At 40.8% G+C, this 18,534-nt stretch overlaps 1 protein-coding gene across 1 annotated transcript in view; it reads left to right on the top strand.

The window, feature by feature from the left end:
* MMP2 (matrix metallopeptidase 2) overlaps positions 1-18,534 on the top strand; it is a 36,230-nt gene that overhangs the window by 10,275 nt on the left and 7,421 nt on the right. Inside the window, exons 5-10 of the mRNA XM_035543315.1 lie at positions 1,014-1,187; positions 6,895-7,068; positions 9,847-10,020; positions 11,151-11,306; positions 12,761-12,914; positions 17,593-17,729. Of these exons, the coding sequence (XP_035399208.1) occupies positions 1,014-1,187; positions 6,895-7,068; positions 9,847-10,020; positions 11,151-11,306; positions 12,761-12,914; positions 17,593-17,729 (969 nt within the window). The remainder of the gene's footprint in view (positions 1-1,013; positions 1,188-6,894; positions 7,069-9,846; positions 10,021-11,150; positions 11,307-12,760; positions 12,915-17,592; positions 17,730-18,534) is intronic.

The following is an 18,534-nucleotide window of genomic DNA, read 5'->3' as shown; positions in this document are numbered from 1 at the left end:
AGTCCAGAGACCATCACCTGACCTAGACAAACAAGACCAAGCATTAGTAGTTTGGAACCTGTTTTATTCTGCCTAGACTTTACCACAATCATATATTAATAATTATAATTCTCTTACTGTAAAATAAATTGGAAATCTTAGAATAAGAATGAAAATTCATGTTTACCTTTCATTTCAAAATCTAGTTTTCTCAGCTGTCCTCCCACTGAAAAAATAATTGAACTTTAATACCAAAATAGTCAAATTCCTTCTGTTTGGCTTTCTTTTAACTTTAGCAGAACCTCAACTGGTGTCTGTAGTAACTGGACTGGATTCCTGCCTCAGAACAACAACGAACAGGAGGAAACTGTTTTCTGTATCAGTGGATATACTGCTTAAGTAGTTACTGCTACTAGAAGTGCAACGGATAAGCAAGTTATTTGTACAGTAACGTATGCTAGAGCACCAGTACTGCAGTTTTAAGAAAAGTGTTTATGTGTGACAAATGAAAATAAAACCCGGGACCTGGGTGTGCCTGCATTACCACCATATCCCCCAGCGCAGCAGATCTCGTTCAAGTCAAATTGCAAATACCAAAGTGGTTTATGAGGCACAAGGCATAGTCAAGCTCATGCTCAACTGGAACCTTTCAAACTATATTGAACACTTTAGACCACATTACCAAAGAGACTAAATTACTAAATGTATTAACAGCATGTTTATAAGTTTGCATTGCCATAGTAACAACATATATATTTTTCTGGGCTGATTTTAAGGCCTGTTCATTCTAACACTTCACCATGAGTAATGTCTATGTAATTCTCTCAAAATTACCAGTTATTATTTCAGCTATGATCATCTTGCCAATAAAGAGACTGACAGCATATAGAATTTCGAAGCGGAAATCCACACTACATTTCTGTATCAGTGTTCTCCAGAAAAAAAAAATAATAAGGGAAAGAAAAACGGGTCCAGAGACTAATTTTGATATTGGTCGGTGACTAATTTCCCCATTGCATCTGTTCTCTTTGCAGTGGTTAGAGTGAAGTACGGAAACGCAGATGGTGAATACTGCAAGTTTCCCTTCTGGTTCAATGGTAAGGAATACAACAGCTGCACAGATGCAGGACGTAGCGACGGGTTCCTCTGGTGTTCCACAACAAAAGACTTTGATGCAGATGGCAAATATGGCTTTTGTCCCCATGAGTGTAAGTAGAAGTTTTTTTTTTCAAATGTTTTGCTCCTTGATAGGTCAGTCCCTACTTGTTTTGTCTATCCATTCTCTCTGTACTTTTTCCAGTTCCTTTCTGGTAGATTTAGATTTATTGGTCTTTAATATCTCCACTTTAACACTCCCTAAAGAATTCCTCAGCGTAAAAGAATTTGTAACTGACAATGACCCAAGGCCCACTCCTCTCCTTAAAAACAAGGACACACTGAAGACATGCCTGAAGCACACAGGCCCCCCTTATACATCAGGGATACCAAGGTTCAGTTTCACAACCCAGGAACAACCAACCACATTTTAGAATAAGGATAGGGCCAAATTCAGAGATAAAGCACACTAAAGGACTGAAATCTCTCCCCAGATCACAAGCCATTCCACTAACAATTGCAATGGCATCTCCTTCAAGAGCAGCAACTGATAAAGCCTGACAGTTCAGGAGGAACCCCATTAAGCCAAGTCTCTGTAACCTCATGTACCAAGTGACCAGTTTTAGCAACTGCTAGCCCAGGCCACCTGAGTCTGGGAGCCCTCTTTGTGCAACGTGACACCGTTAGTGTCACAACAACCCTTTAAACGTCCTTTGACTGCTTTTCAAAATGAAAATGATTGAATTGCAAGTGGATGTCAATGCTGGTAAGAAGTCATTAATAAATTGGTGCACTGCAAATTACTAGCTAGGAGAGCACTCACGTTTTGAGTTTAGGGTTTTGTTTCAATGCCTGCCTTAGGACTCTTACCCATGAAGCAGCTCCAGTCGCTCACTTTAGGTACAGGAACACTGTATTTCAGAAATCCTACCTCTGTATCAGCATCTGTACACAAGCGGTTCTAAGACTGCTAAAATCATACTGAATTTCTAGCTTTTTGAAATCTGAACAGAATCCTTAGCTTTACAAGCAATGTATTTTGTAATTGGACTTTTAGGAAACACTCATTTGCAGATTATACAATTTGTATAGTGCTGTCACGCAGACATAACTTTATATAAAATACACATAATATCATTATCTTTAAAATGAAATTATATGATAACGTGTTTCCTGCTAAGCATCAGGAGTGTATTCATACACTTGAAACTCTTGATGAACCTACTGGATATAAGATTTCAGCTAATTCATTACTGTGCAAGCATTAATTTGATCTTCTGTATAGCACACAGCAGGGAAACTTTAGAGAAGCAATGAAGTATAACTGGCTGTAGCTGCAGTGCTGACTTATCAGAAGAGAGAAGAGCAGAGAAGTGAAGGGGCTTTTAACCATTTGTGCCATCTCCTGATTGCCAGCTCAAGTGCTGGCACCTGCATTGCTGTACGCTCCCCATACTGCAGTTTCCCACATCCATTTTTGCCCTTTGTATACAACCAGTTGCTACCAGCTTTTGGCAGCAGACAGGGTTTCATCACTCCTGTTACCTGACGTCCTTAGCAATGGTCCCACAGCATCACTAGAACTCCTGCCTGCTACTGCTAGGGCATAGCAAGTAATAGCAGAGCTATGAAAGACATCAAAACAGAGAACAGTGGAACTTCTGTTAGACTCGTGATAATCCTGGTTGGAATAACAGCGCTAAACTTATTTATAATGTTATGGCTACATGAAGTAGGAGGAAAGAGAATGCAGATTGCTTAAAGACAGTTAGTGATGCTTAAAATGCAAAGATATCAAAATGAGACATGGTCAGGGTTTTGCCAGGGCAAGAATGCACAAGCACAGCCTGACACATCCCAGGAAGCCTCAGCAAATACTGTAGAAACACGTGTGTGTGTTAATATGCATGTGTCAGTTAAGTACACATTTTTTTACAGATCACAAATATGCACATGTAGAAAAAGTTCGCATACCCTGTCTTCAAAAGTTCTTTGCTATCTCTGGTTTAGTGTCGTAGCCAAACACTAAACAGATGGGGAATTTCTCAAGTTCAGTTTCAGGATTGTACGCTTTCCGATGTAAGTTTTTCTGTATTAGCATGGCAGCAGTTTGCAAAGAAAATCTGTTGTGGAATATAATCAGTCTTCTAGCCCTACTATGATTTTTAAAAAAATATTTTTTTTAATTTCCAAAAACCTAATTGCTCATTATGTGTCACACCGTGGTAGATCCCAGCTCTAGATAACAGCTATTTATGACTATAGCAGGTAAACAAGCAGGGGTATGAACTTTTAACAGATTTCAGTTAATCAAAATATATATATATAATTAGCTACATCCCTTTCAGAACCAGCCTCCTTAGCCTAACATTTACTTGAGTAAACTGCATGCACGCACACAACCACAGAATCATTCTTTCCTCAAACTTTGTCATCTCCTTTGTTCCCCACATTTCCTCAACTCTTCCCTCTCATAGTTAATCCTTCCAGCTGGGAAAGCGCAAAAGTAGGTTTATTCTTTTAAAACACATGAAATTGTATCTTCATTCCTCAGATATTGTAGGAATGAAGCCCAGATTATAGGTAGCTGGACAAACAGACATTCACATGCCATGACTGATACCTTTGTAAAATCCTAGAACCGTATGAGACAGAAAATGTGAGCAGTGAAGCACTCTCAGTAAGAGTTGGTTCAAGAAATTGGTGTTCCTGGAAATGCTTGTGTCAAGGTTTCTGAAATGGAACAGAAGGGTTTCAGCCTTTTGTTTCTGATGTAATTGTTTTGCAAGATCCTTGAGCAGTTAGTTATGCACAGATGTTTCTTATTAAATTCAGAGCAGCATTGTTCACTCATTATTCCAAGACTCCATTTGCTAACCCCTGCTAATAAATTCAGATAGGGAAGGATTTACATCATATACCCTAAGTTGGGGGCAACATTCCTAGTTGTCGGTGTTTGTTCCTCCGCCTGTTAATTCACCAAAGTCAGTTTCAGTTCTTCCCAATACGCCACACTGCACATTTGGAAACATTTTCCTTAGGGCTGTGGTACTGCACCAGGCAGTTCTCCGACACCTACCATTGCTGCTAACTGCCTAACTCCACGACCTCCACCATCAAGGAAAGACGCACACCCTAACCAGCTGGTCACACATCACAGAGAGGTGGCTGGGGTTTAACCCAGCTTGGTTTTCCCTGTTCTGCCATCTTTCACACCAAGATCTTGATTCAAGGCAGTAGGCTGTGTCAGACCAACTCAGAAACCCAGGCAGTGTCCTGAATAGGAGCAACAGAAAAAGATGTTTCCTCTGCAAGCCCTGCAGCCCAAATACCTCCCTTGCACTGGACACCGATCTCGCAGGCTGGCACTGCTGCTTGCCTGCTCTCCCAGGCAGAGCCCTCACCTCAAAGAGCTGCAGCTACCTCCACCTTGGGTCTGTGCCACGGGGTTTTGAGCAGCCTTCCAGCCTGAGGTTTCCTTGCATCACAGGAGGCTGATTTTTCTGGGAAGAACCACCAGTGCAGCTCACGGATTAGCAGTGTCCAGTCTGAATCTGCTGTCATGGCTGTAGAACTTTACTAATTCTTAAATAGTTGAACTTGGCATGATGCAGAACAAGAGTCAGGCCCTTTTAAGATCTTACACGTCACTAAACCTTTTGTAATGTTTTGGGGGAAACTGATCTCATCTCCTTAATTTTCGTTTACATTAAAGCAAAGCCTCTTCCAGTTAATCGGGGAGCAGGGGGGTGTCTTTGCAATCTTAAACCACTGAGGTTACCATCACATGACGTTACCTCAAGCATAATTAAAAGTTGTCTTCTGACTGTGACTCAGAAGGACTCCTTGCAAAGCAGTACAAGACTGACTTTCTATATGGTCTCTGCAACTGAGCCATGTTTAAACCAGTTCTAAAAAAAAATAAGCCATTAAAATACAGAGCATGCCAGGTCTCGAGCTGGAAGCAGCTCATGTGGTAAATGAGTCATCTAAACAACTCAGCTTAATTTTGCTTTCCAAATCTATCATTTTAAAAAAAAATGCATTTTTCCAATCAGTATAAACACAATCCTAGTTAGTATGTTCCCTAACTTGTAACAGAATATAAGAAAAATACAAACATTTGCAGCTTGTTCTTTGGGAAAGACACAGTGTGTGTTGCAGTTACATCGATAGCACCTTTTGCCTACAGACAGGACCTCTGTGGCTGCTTCCATGTGAAGGATGCAGGATACAGGGCTTGGCAGGATCAGAATTGCAAACTCACCCGTGTGAGCCAGGCCTGCAGGGTCCAAGTCCTCTCCATACTGGGACTGGAACTTATTTCAGTAACCTACTGGTTCATGCCCCTGATGCAGTGGCCAATTACTGATTTAAGTGGAAAAGGCAAAATGAATCAATCACTCATGTCACAATATCCCATCATCAGAACCATTCTCAGTTGCCCTTCAGCCAGGAAAGGTCTTGACTTTTTATTTATCCCTACTCTAAAAAGTGAAGCATGTTCATAAACAATGTCTCTTCCCAGCAGTGCATCAGACTAAGCAAAGACAAAAATGCTCAAAACCTACACAAAGGCACTGGGGCTACAAGAGCTTTTTGGTCATCAGAAATGATAACAGCAAAGTTATAAATAAATTAGCAAGCCTTCCTGCATATGTGTTTGGGTTTTAGCTTTGGATTTAAACTGGGGGAATGAGAGAGAGGTGACCCCCTGGGCATCTTAAAAAGGACACGTTATGTGCTCTTTATACTGGGAATTCACACAGAGTTGTTTCTTTTCAGGGTGCTGTTCTTAAATCTCAAGGAGAATTAGCATATGGCTGTATGGAGGATTTTTTTTGGTCTCAGTTCAGTGCAGGGCCTGACTCATTTTGTTGCCCTGAGGGCTTCCTCCCACCAGCATGTGGCACTCACAGACACTGAGGATTCCTGCAGAAGTGGCCAGGAGAAGAGACAGGCAGATTCAAAAGACGTCAGATGCTCTGGGACATCTGCATTTTCACATAATTCTATTTGGACTTCCTTTTTTTTTTTTATAAAAAAAAATACAAGATTATATCTGTCTTCCACTGGATATTCCAGAGAATTTACTAAAATCCCAAAACAGGTCCCAGAACTCTTGGCTCAGTCTAACCTATCCTTCTTCACCCACATGAGAGAATTGTGATTCTCAAGGGTGAGCCCTCTGGACCTGTCTGTGTATGCGCACAAACAATAAACAGCCCCTAGAAGACCTATGGCTGCTTCAGCTACACTGGGGACCCCTGACAAAGCAAAAGGCAGGAGGAGCCCCCAGCGTTCATCTTGGTCACAGGACTCCTGTTCTTTCTGTCTTGCTTATCTAGGGAGCGCCTGAGCCCAGCTGCACAGACTCTGGAAGTGAGAAGGAAAGCCTACGGGAAATGCCTCCAGGATATATCATCTGGCTAACTCTGCCATAAGCCAGCATCTTAAAGAAGCAGAAAACTTAAGCACATGACAATTAGGAAAACCAGTCTAGCCTGTCCATGGTTCTGTACGGTGTTTACTATCCTAGCTAACATTCCAGCAGCTTAGATTTTCTTCATTCCCAGTTCACTTATAGCGAGGTGTTCCTTTGTGCTCTTCATTCCCCTACTTGAGAGACTGCACAGCCCTTGTCTTCTTGTCAAAGCATTTCCTTTTTGGTGTAAAATACAGGTTTTAAGTGAAAAGCACTGCACACAACGCATAACTAATCACTGTCAAGACCTTCACACGTCACCACTAGCGCATTATGATTCCCTGTGGATATCAAGCATTGGGCATTGACGTTTTCCCCTTTTGGTTTCCCAACAGCACTTTTTACGATGGGTGGCAACGGCGATGGACAACCGTGCAAATTTCCCTTTAAATTTCAAGGCCAGTCCTATGACCAGTGTACAACAGAAGGCAGGACAGATGGATACCGATGGTGTGGAACCACTGAAGACTATGATAGAGATAAGAAATATGGGTTCTGTCCAGAGACCGGTAAGGGGAACGTTGTTTGTGTAACAGTCTCATTTGTCATTGGTTTAAGTAATGAAAATTGAAGTGTTTTTTTTTGTTTTGTTGGTTTTTTTGTTGTTTTTTTTTTTTTTTACACATACACCACAGCATGTAAAGGTTAATGAGTAAAGCACAGTTTCCCCATTGGTGGCCAAGGAAGTAACTAAGACAAGCAATCTATTTAAAGGATACTGCATGTAGCATACAGTACTACACCAGACTTACAAGGGATACACGGAAGTCCTTGAACCATAGGGATAAATGTTAATTGAGTAGACTACAATTTGTTAGTGGCCCTGGAAGAGAAGTCTCACGTGACAGAAGAAAGCATGACTGATATTTTAGCTTATACCTGTCAATAACTAACACTTCACATTTACACTGGAAAAAAAGGTAATCCTGTTTAGTATGGTAAGCTCCAGCTAATAGATCTTCTTAGCAGCTCAGGAAAACTAAGGGAAATGGTTTACCCAGGAAAATAAATATCTGCTTTCTTCACAATTTTTGATATTTTGAAACTTGAATTTTATTACATAGAAGAACAAAAATAATTTATAGCTTGGCAGGTGTTCGATTTAGGATATAGGCTATAGTCATAGCTATTTAGCTGCTGCAGTTCTAAAATCTCAGCCTTTTACCAGAGGCAAGGCATAGCTACGTTCATGCATGACAGACCATAAACTTCAGCCCACCGCTGGCACAAAGGCCAGCTGAGAGCACACAGATGCACCCTGTATTTCAAGTCTTTTGAAAATAGCCTAGCCATTTCAAATGTGGATTTGTATCAGTGTTTGGTTTCCTGTTAGTTCTGACATCCAGGTTTAACCCTTTAATTTTACCTTACAGATGATTTAAAAAATAGAAATATAAAGGATCAAATTCAATATAACTTGCTATGTAGTTAGGAAGGTAGAAATCTAAAGAATGGTCCAACAAGCAGAAGAACCAATATATCTGGAATCAATACAGCAGAACTCCTAGATAATAGAGTCTCTATTACTGGAACAATAAAATGGTTTAAGTTTTTTTTCCCCCAGTATCAAAGATTATTGCTTAAGGCAGCTGTGCTCATTATTTTCTGATTTATTAATTAATAATTATCAATAAGTAATAATAAATAATCGGGGAGACAAACAGCTTTATCTTTGTGCTGCTCTTCTGTACCTTCTAAGAAGACAGACCATAATTTGAAAGGAATTGTAATTCCTAAGTAATTCCTATGTAATTGTAATTTCTAGGTAGTATTCCTATTTAATTAATTAAATTAATTTGATATTCTTTTCATATTTTTTGTGATACCTACCTGAACATGTAATTTTTGGTTTAGTTTTAAGCTCTTCCCTCTAGAAAATATTTGTATGTGCACATACACAAGTGTTTTTTCCTATATATTACTGCCATATACTATACAGCTGAGAAAGCAGTTGTGGGAAAGTCTTGCAACTTTTTGCATTAGTATTGTCAAAAGAAAAGAAAAAAAGCCACCCCCATTTTATAACTATTCCATGAGAGAATGTTTGAAATCATATGCTTTCAAACTGTACCCTGCTGTCAACATAAAGCAGTTCCTCAGTTTATTAGGAATTTATGACATTTTGACTACTCTTCAGAACACTTTTTTCCCTGAAAGCTTGTACTTCAAGTGGGACAGAATCACAGAATCATCTAGGTTGGAAGAGACCTCCAAGATCACCCAGTCCAACCTCTGACCTAACACTAACAAGACCTCCACTAAACCATATCACTAAGCTCTACATCTAAACGTCTCTTAAAGACCTCCAGGGATGGTGACTCAACCGCTTCCCTGGGCAGCCCATTCCAATGCCTAACAACCCTTTCGGTAAAGAAGTTCTTCCTAATATCCAACCTAAACCTCCCCTGGCACAACTTTAGCTCATTCCCCCTCATCCTGTCACCAGGCACGTGGGAGAACAGACCGACCCTCACCTCACTACAGCCTCCTTTAAGGCACCTGTAGAGAGCGATAAAGTCGCCCCTGAGCCTCCTCTTCTCCAGGCTGAACAATCCCAGCTCCCTCAGCCACTCCTTGTAAGACTTGTTCTCCAGACCCCTCACCAGCTTCGTTGCCCTTCTCTGGACTCACTCGAGCACCTCAATGTCCTTCTTGTAGCGAGGGGCCCAAAACTGAACACAGTACTCGAGGTGTGGCCTCACCAGAGCCGAGTACAGGGGGACAATCACTTCCCTAGCCCTGCTGGCCACACTATTTCTTATACAAGCCAGGATGCCGTTGGCCCTCTTGGCCACCTGAGGACACTGCTGGCTCATATTCAGCCAACTACCAACCAATACTCCCAGATCCCTTGACAACTACCAACCAGTTGATACTCAGTAGCCCTTTAACCTTCGTGACACTAAACCTACCACAGACCTTCCTGAGACACTTTAAAGCATCATGAGGAAAGGCATTACCAAAGTGACCCCACAGAAGTACTCACTGTGCAATTCTCTTCCACAAAACACCACTAACTGCTTCTTTCTCTAAGCTATGCACCTGGGTCCAGGGCTTGTTCTCTTTGCCACCAAAACTAAAGGCAAGTTCATTGCAATAGCCATAGCTAGCTCTCTTTTCTGTGTCAAAGGATTTTGTTCTTCAATATTAGTTTTAATCATACTTGTTAGTTAACAAGATTGCAAATTTTCTCTCTCTTTTTCACGTGTAGCTTAGGAGAAGGTGCATCAGCTTAATCCTACAAATGGGATTCCCTTCTCAATGTGTTTTACTATCATTTTCCACAGCCATGTCAACAGTTGGTGGAAATTCAGAGGGAGCCCCTTGTGTATTCCCCTTCATCTTCCTTGGGAACAAGTATGACTCCTGTACCAGCGCAGGTCGCAACGATGGCAAGCTGTGGTGTGCTTCTACCAGCAGCTACGACGACGACCGCAAGTGGGGCTTCTGTCCGGATCAAGGTAACTCCGCTTGTCAGAGCCATGCAATGGAAACAGCACACTGATGGCACCACACTCCTGACAATTTCATTCTCATACCTATCATTCCTTTCTGTTTATGGTACTTCTCCCCCACCCAGTATCTGAGCGAAACTCCTACATTCAAATGGGAGGAAAACCTTAACAAGTCATCCCAAGGCTCATCTGCCTGAAACATTAAGTTTCCCTAAAACTGCAGTGGAAGTATATTTCCAAAATATAACCAAACCCATTTTTTTTTAAATAATTGTAAAAGTGTTTCTTTCATGACCAATTTTTCCTTCCAAATCCAAACTCCACAAGGACTATAGTACTTCTCTAGTTATGCAAGAACGAGAATGACATTGGACAAACTAGGAACAAATGCTAAATGTAAAAAATGAACACACTTGTGACAGATATTGCTAGAGATGAAGAAAAATGTTTAAAAAAGAGAAAAAAGGAGGGAGCTTTATGTTATGTCTGTATGGTGAATACCAGTATTTAAAGTTATTTTCATTAATATTTGCCTTTATTTGTAACATGGATAAACTTAAATAAAGCAAAAGGCATTTTATACATCTACAAAAAAGTGCTAGGTTCAGGCTTCTGAATATTTTCCCTTTCTCTTTTAGGAGGAAAATAAATGCCACATTTCAGAGACTGTTTGGACATAATTGATTAAAAGCCATCCTATGATAAAAGATTTTTTTAACTTAGCGTTTGGTACAACAGTGCTGATTCAGGCTTTGTTCAGAGACAGAGGTATACAGATCTGTTAAATATTTCAGTACCTTTTCAGGATAGAAAAAGATTTGAGATCTAGATTGCAAGTTTAATTCTTCTGTGCTTAAAGAAAAATCTATGATTTGATACACTTCCTTTGTTCACAGTACTAAGACAAAGTCACAAGTGAGGCTGTAGCGAACATCAGCTACAGCAGAGGTTTTAGACTCTCCACTGGAATATTTCTCAATGTATCTATGACATACATAATTAGAGGCTGTAATTACTAATTACTGTGTTTATGATTAGGAGATTTTCCTGGCTAGCAAGGAAAATAAGACCATGACTAACCTGTGCGGTACATTTTTGACACAAAGCAGCTGATACTAACTCGCTATGTTACTCAGGATACAGCCTCTTCTTGGTCGCTGCACATGAATTTGGCCATGCTATGGGACTGGAGCACTCTGAGGACCCAGGAGCTCTCATGGCCCCCATCTACACCTACACCAAGAACTTCCGACTTTCTCAGGACGACATTAAGGGGATCCAGGAGCTATACGGTAAGGCCTTCCTCATCAGCAGAAGAGCATGCAGCGCAGGTTGAGTCTGGGGACTCAGAACTTGCAGGGGATTTCATACAGCCCAGTATCACGAATGCCACGGACATCCTGTTGTTTCACGTTATTACCAGGCCTCCTACTCCAAGCAAGTATCACAGTTTAAGGATAATGAGTCACCAAATTTACTGAACTAGCCTCAAAGCTCCCCTGATAAATACACCCAACTTGTAGATTCCAGTTCCTTTTGCCTCTACTAGGACAATGAAATATTGTGCTTTTCTCTAGCCTGAAATACCCGATGGGGGTGGTTTTGTCTACATCACCCTGAGCTTCCCAGATTGCAACTGTCTGTAGGAGGGGAAGGGGTTTGCTTCCCGTCCCAGCTGGAAAAGAGTTCCCATTGACTTCCCACTATTCAGGTTGTACAGGCACGATAACATTTGCAGATAATGCGTGGAAGATGATAGCTGTATATAAACGTATTTGGCAAGCTCCTGGAGAAGAAAGTGTTTTTATGCTAGTACATCTTTAAAATTCTTTAAAATTACTTTCTCCACAGACACACTTAGTAAAATGCAAAGGAATAATTATGATTAAAGTCCCTTCCATTTATATATTTTCCACCTTCTGAAGGCAAAAATACATTAGTCAATTAAGCAGCCTAGGAAAATCCATACCATTTCTCTTTCTGTACTTCACCCTTTTCTACTGAGATATCTTCCTAATTGTGACTACATCCTACAGTATTTAAGACTTTAGAAATGATAAGAATACACCAAAATGATTACCACAAGAGACCTTTTTATCAAAAATCTGATATAAATCTTTTTTTTTCCCCTCTTGTTCTTAGGTGCTTTAATTAAGACTGGGAATTGAGACGTGGGCAGGGTTAAGTGAATTTCCTAAGCTTGCACACCATATCACTGAGAGAGTTCAGAATTTAACCCGATTTTCTCAAGTCACACCTCAAAAACCAAGACAAAACTATCTTTCGCGCTTCTTTGTAACTGAAATAACCCTTACACAAATGGCTTTCTATATAATACAATTGTTTGGAAAAAAAAAAAACTTTGTTTTCTTCCATTCCTATCATCTCAAACCCCCTATATGCACATTGTGTTTAGTGAAGTAAATCAGCCTGATGTCTAAGAAAAAGTCAAATGCCTCTTAACAGCCAAAAAAATAGAAAAAAATAAAATAAACCTGATGGCAAAGGGCATGTTCTAAAGAACACATTTTGATTAGTGATAAAGACACAGAGGCCACGTACAAATTGCTCTACATTCATCTTCATAACCTGCAACCACCCTTCTTTATTAGACTTTTAATATTAGAAGTTTTTTCCCCCTTTGAGCACCACCTCAGAATCATTCCCCTTCTAGAAATTATGTGACTTCATGTGTTACCCACCCAGCGCTGCCTTTCAGTGTAACAGGCTCTGTTCACCATTACAGAAGTATCCACCGATGTCGAACCTGGACCAGGGCCAGGGCCAGGACCAGGCCCACGTCCTACCCTTGGACCTGTCACTCCAGAGCTGTGCAAGCATGACATTGTGTTTGATGGAGTCGCACAAATTAGAGGAGAAACATTTTTCTTCAAAGACAGGTAAGTGAGATACATTGTTTACTGATGCACCTCAAATGGAGGAATCTATCAAACCTATTTGGCAAAATCTAGAAAGTTATCATCAGGCACAACCTCTGCCTTTTCTTCTGTATGCTCAGGGATAGCAACGTGTCCTAATCAGCTCCTAGGGGAAAGAAACGGCAAATTGTGATGGTTTCTGATTTCTGGCTTCTGCCTACCCTGGGATTGCTCATGCCAAGATGCTATGACAGCAACTGGGCTGGTAGTAGTTATAGCCAAGATCAGAACAAAATGCCAGTAGCCTCACAAAGAAGCCTGTTCTCATGGTATCTTCAGCCCAATTTTACAGATTAGAGAGCCAAAATTAACCTTGGTGTCACACTCTGCTGGCTTCTGTGGAATCACACAAGGGTTGCAACCAGCTCAAAAGGGTCAAGTAGCTGGGAAAAGCATCCAAACTTCTAAACGCTTATGCAAACCACATCTGACCCCTCCCTCCCCCCAGATCCTTAGAGATTTACGCATCTGTAATATTAATCACAAAACTAGCAATGGAAGAGATGCATTAGTTAGTCTATTGCCTGCCAAACAAGGATTCACTCCCTATAAAATATTTCCGGATGCTGACTGTAGCAAGAACTACAAGGATTGTAACTCAGCACTGGAAACCCCATTACTTTTGGTGAAGTAGAGCTCTGGAGGTGCTATCCTTCCTGATTTCATTCCACATAGTCTGCAATACGGAGGAAAGTTTCAAGTCTGACTGCAGGAAAACTTCTAATCTGAACTTCTAAAAACACACCCCAAAAGAAGCACACCACCCAGAGCTAGCGGCAATAACCTCTAATGCCTCCCTCACCAGAGACTGTTTTAGCAAAACTTCAGTGTAGGCATTCCGATGGCCCGGCCTGAAGAGGGCCTGTCCTTTTCCTGTGTTCCTAAAGACACAATTATGGAAATCTGTCAGCAAATCTTGTCTTTGAATGGTTTAATACAGGCTGAGTCCAAAATTCATTAATAACAGCATTATGTAACTCAGGGCTGCTGTAACGACACATCAGAGACACTGATGATCAGGATAGGCAGCAGGAGGGCAAAGGCCCCAAAGCAGAAGACACAAGAGGCTTTTCTTGTGCAAGAGCAGAGGTGTTCCTGATAGGACAAGGTGGCTGCACAACTGCAGCTCCTTTGCCAGGGCCCTGTTATTGCCCAGCTGCTCAGCACTGAACAGCTTCTCCTAAAGACTATGAGACTTGGCAGCACCATGCCCAAGAGACACAAAAGCTCTTTCTTCCCTGCCATAAATCAATGTCCAACTTTAAATCATTTACCCTCAGTTGCTCTGAACGTTCTCCCAAAGCAACTGAAGAACTGGGCCCATGTATATTCAATGCATGTGCCCAAATAAAACATCTCCTAGCATATACAAGCATAGGCAAGCATCTGAAGCTGATGGACGTATTAAAATTCACCTTTTCATTGCTCCTAGACAGATTGGTTTGGATTTGAGGGTTTACAATCTGTATTGCATTCTTTGTGTTTCAGCAATGCAGAAACTGGGATTATATTCTTCTAACTGGGAATTTTTAACGTTACCCATTTCTATTATGACTGCTATGCGCGAAAAGGATTCATTCAACACGTCCATGGGGACACCTGGGATACCTTCTGTACTATTCCTCTGGGCCCCATCAGCAGCAGACCCAGATTCCTTACAACCCAGAGATTCTGGATCCCTAGTAATGGCAAGCAATAGCCCCCTCTTGGCCCAGAAAGGGCCCCACTGTACCAGCAGATCAGCCTCGCAGGAAACCAGTGCTGGGCCCCTCCAGTAAGCAGTGCAGAGCTGGCCCCACCACCCTGGCTTAACAAGTTTGCCAAAAACAGTGCAAAAACTTCTGCTAGCATAGTCAGAGAGCTGAATTATTTACCTCATCTCAGTGCTTTCAAAAGGAAAAACACATTCTTATAGTGATAAAAAAACCTTGCAAGTTCCACAGTGTTCACAGCATCCTGATGTCCTTTTGCTCACTCGTGGGCCTTGATTTTCAGCCAGACCTCCACCTTGCTTTTGCTTTGGTAAAGCGGTAACCACATACAGCTTGATTCAGCAAGGAACCATTTGAAATCCGTCCCTAAATCAGCAGAGCAACTCAGTGTTCCTTGTAATCAGAACAAAATAGAGGTATTTCACATTCAGCTACAGTTGGTCGAAGAACTACACAAATACTAAACCAATCTGTTCAAACTGGCTCATTCTCTACCCAACGTTCAGCAAAAGCAGACAATTGTTTAATTGTTTTCCTCTGGAACGGATTTGCCTGTTAGTCTTGCAGCATTCAAAATACCAGGCAAGCAACATTATGACTCACTTTCGGAATCCAAAAAGCAAAATGTCTATCATGTCGTGTGACTTCTATGATTCACTGAAATGACCCTAGCATCCAACTGTCACATTACACAGCCATAAGGAGCAAGTAGCAAAAAGGAGGTCAGATCAGACGAATTCTTTTAAAAAAAAAGTTTTTCTCTTCCCCATAAACCACATCTCAAACCAAAGAAATCAAAGGGAATATACACCCAACAGTTGAGCCTTTCCACTGGGCACAGGATTCTCCAAGCAACCAGTGTCTAAATACGACCCACTGATTTGGTCCCTTTACATAGCTGCACATAATCATAATAAATAATAATAATGACATTGATTATGTTAAAATATAATATAAAATAATATAAATATAATATAATATAATATAAAAAGCACGAATTCTGTCTACAAACCTAATATTAAAATATAACCTGAACGACTTAAAACATTTTAACGTTTTCAAAGTGAAATGAAAAAGTGAAATTAATTTCACCATTTCCTCAATGACAAGAGTAGAAATAAAAATACCTCTTACCCAATTCAGAAACAAAAGAAAATTCAACTTTGACAAAGCTTCCCTTCCCACAGAAAACCTCACCATAGTAACAAGTCCCTTGAAATGTGGGCTTTAATAAAAAAAACAAAACAAAAAAAAAAAACACCCTGTGTTCAAGTCTCCATTGACTCCAGGAAGTTTTGAATTCATGCAGATAGCAATTATTAGTGCTGGCTCAGCCATGAATCAGGTCCAAACTTGACTGAGAATCCTGTAACCTGGCTTTTCAAAGGAGCTTTTTTTTTCCTTCTTCCTTTAAGGAGATACTGTTATGAATGAAGTGTTGGGAAAATTTGTTACACAGATTTCTATTTCATATCATATTGGATATGCTTTTCTGTCTAAGATGAGATGCACAAAATATATTTTATCATTACCTTTTACAGTGTTTCGTGTATGCCGAAAAACTATCACAAATAAGAGTAATTAGCTAACTGCCCTATTCTTTGCCTCTTTTTTAAATGAAAATGATAGGATATGCTCAGAAATTTTTTTTACATGTTAAAAATAGATTTAAAAATGAGAGTAAGTTTATCTACTGTCTTAATTATTAGTACCATATGTCAGGTTAAATTAATATGTATTTTTAATTAAGAGAAAAAAAGACGCACTTTGCCAGTTGCACTCTTCTTCATATCAAACACTACAGATGATCATAATTCAGTATGCAGCAGCTAATTACACTTGCAAATGCATTTCAAAATGTTTTATTTGTCCTAGCTAATGTTGTTTGTTTCAAGTCAAATTTCTATTGATAAAAACACAGCAATTTATTGTATAAATTTAGGACTAATGCTCCAAGTTTTAGGCAAAAGCAAAATTCAATTTCAGCTCCTGGGTTTCTCAAGCATTTGCTTATTCTGGGTAGGAACGAGTAACGACTATTTGCAGTCTCCAAAAACTAAGGTGCCAGTAGCATCTCAATCTTCAGCAACATAATAATGGTGAAAGCTGTTTGACCTTATAATTTAATAGCTACAGCTTGGCGGTATCACTATACTTAGTGGTATCACTAGCCTGCTGAGTTTCATTTATGACAACAGCACAACTTTTGTTCTTCTGAGGGAAAAAAGTTGTTTGTTCTATGGAGGAAGAAACTGCAGACCTATTTTTAATACCAAAAGCCCTCAGTACAAAGCTCTGCCACTTAAAGATAATTACAGCTTTTTAAAGCTTAAATCAAATGATGATCCTACTTACCCATAAAGTAGCCAATAAATCACCCTTTGCATTTCTCTAATGAACATTTTTAGAGCTGGCAGTTCCTTTTACAGCCCAGCTCACTTCCAAGCAGTTTGATATACTGTTATTAAATCTGAACTTTTAGTCACTACAATAGCAATTGCAAGAGCAATTCATGGAATACAGATCTCTGCTTTTGTCAAACACTCATCCATCTGCTCCATACACAACAGCGGGAGAGCTTTAATAGTTTAAATGCCCTGTAAATGAGTTTATTTGTATAATCAAAGCACAGACTGCATTTTGCTCTGATGGAAAAAGCAACATGAACTCCAAAGCAATCAGTGTAAGCTATTTCATCTGCAGTCCAGCATGCAGCTCATCGTGCAACTGTTTCAGCAACACACTTCTAAGTGAATGGTTTGGCTTTCCAGTTGCTGTAGGAAAACAGTTATAAGTGTGTGTTGCTGCTGATGTGGGAGCACACACATGCGTGCACGCGCACGTGGCCTTTGCCAGGAATGATGAGAAACAGATGTGCTGGTGAATTAGTTCATTGTAAATCTCATACAATTTTGTGTTCTGCTCAGATTCATGTGGAGGACTGTAAACCCTCGAGGAAAACCCACGGGTCCTCTTCTTGTTGCTACATTCTGGCCAGATCTACCAGAGAAAATTGATGCTGTCTACGAGGCCCCTCAGGACGAGAAGGCTGTATTTTTTTCAGGTACTGGTTTTTAGCTTTAAAATGTAAGTAGTCATTTGCATAAGTGTTGTGTTCGGCTTGGTTTCCTGTGACTTGTAACTGGGCCAGGGCACGGCCTGCCTGGGAGCCAGTACAGCCGCTGGTAGGGGTGGCAGATCTCAAACACCCCATGCCAGCAAAGGCTGGGTCTAAAGGCTCTGACCAGCATTCAGCTCCATTACAGCTACAGCACTGGGGAGCCACAGGCCTCTCGAAGGATACATTCACCAACAAGCAGAACTAAACAGGGATTAGTACTTCAAACACAAAGCAACCCAACAGCAACAGTGGGAGCTCTGTTTCACCCTGTGTTTCTTCCTTTTCCTCTCATTTTAAGCTATTGTCTGTCCGGGTTGCTTGAGAAGACTGCATCCTTTTTTCCCATGCCTTCCCCAGCCTTCTCCTCCTTTGCCAAAGGCTGACTTCTGCTCCGGCTCCCCAGGACCTGCCTCGGTGGCTCACCAGCAAGGACAGAGGCGGTCATGCTTGTCGCCTCCGCAGGAGGGGAGGAGCAGGGGAAGGGCTGCCCTGGCCACCCTAAAGCACACACATGGTTCAGCTGTGCTGGCTGAGTTAGCAAAGCTGGGAGGCTGCTTTCAACATGACAGACTGAGCCAGCAAAAACTGGGCTGCAGTATCTCCTAAAAACATGACTAAACATCTCCAATCATGTAAAAACCATATGGCCGATGCTGCTGTACGTTTTCTGTACAGGATGGAAAAGAGTAATGATAATCTATTCCACATGTCTCAAAGGCTATTTGCTTTAGTTTACATGGGGGAAAGA

This window comes from Cygnus atratus, chromosome 12, assembly GCF_013377495.2.
Source record: "Cygnus atratus isolate AKBS03 ecotype Queensland, Australia chromosome 12, CAtr_DNAZoo_HiC_assembly, whole genome shotgun sequence".
In the NCBI taxonomy this organism is placed as follows: Eukaryota; Metazoa; Chordata; class Aves; order Anseriformes; family Anatidae; genus Cygnus; species Cygnus atratus.
This window is presented reverse-complemented; position numbering and strand designations above follow the sequence as displayed.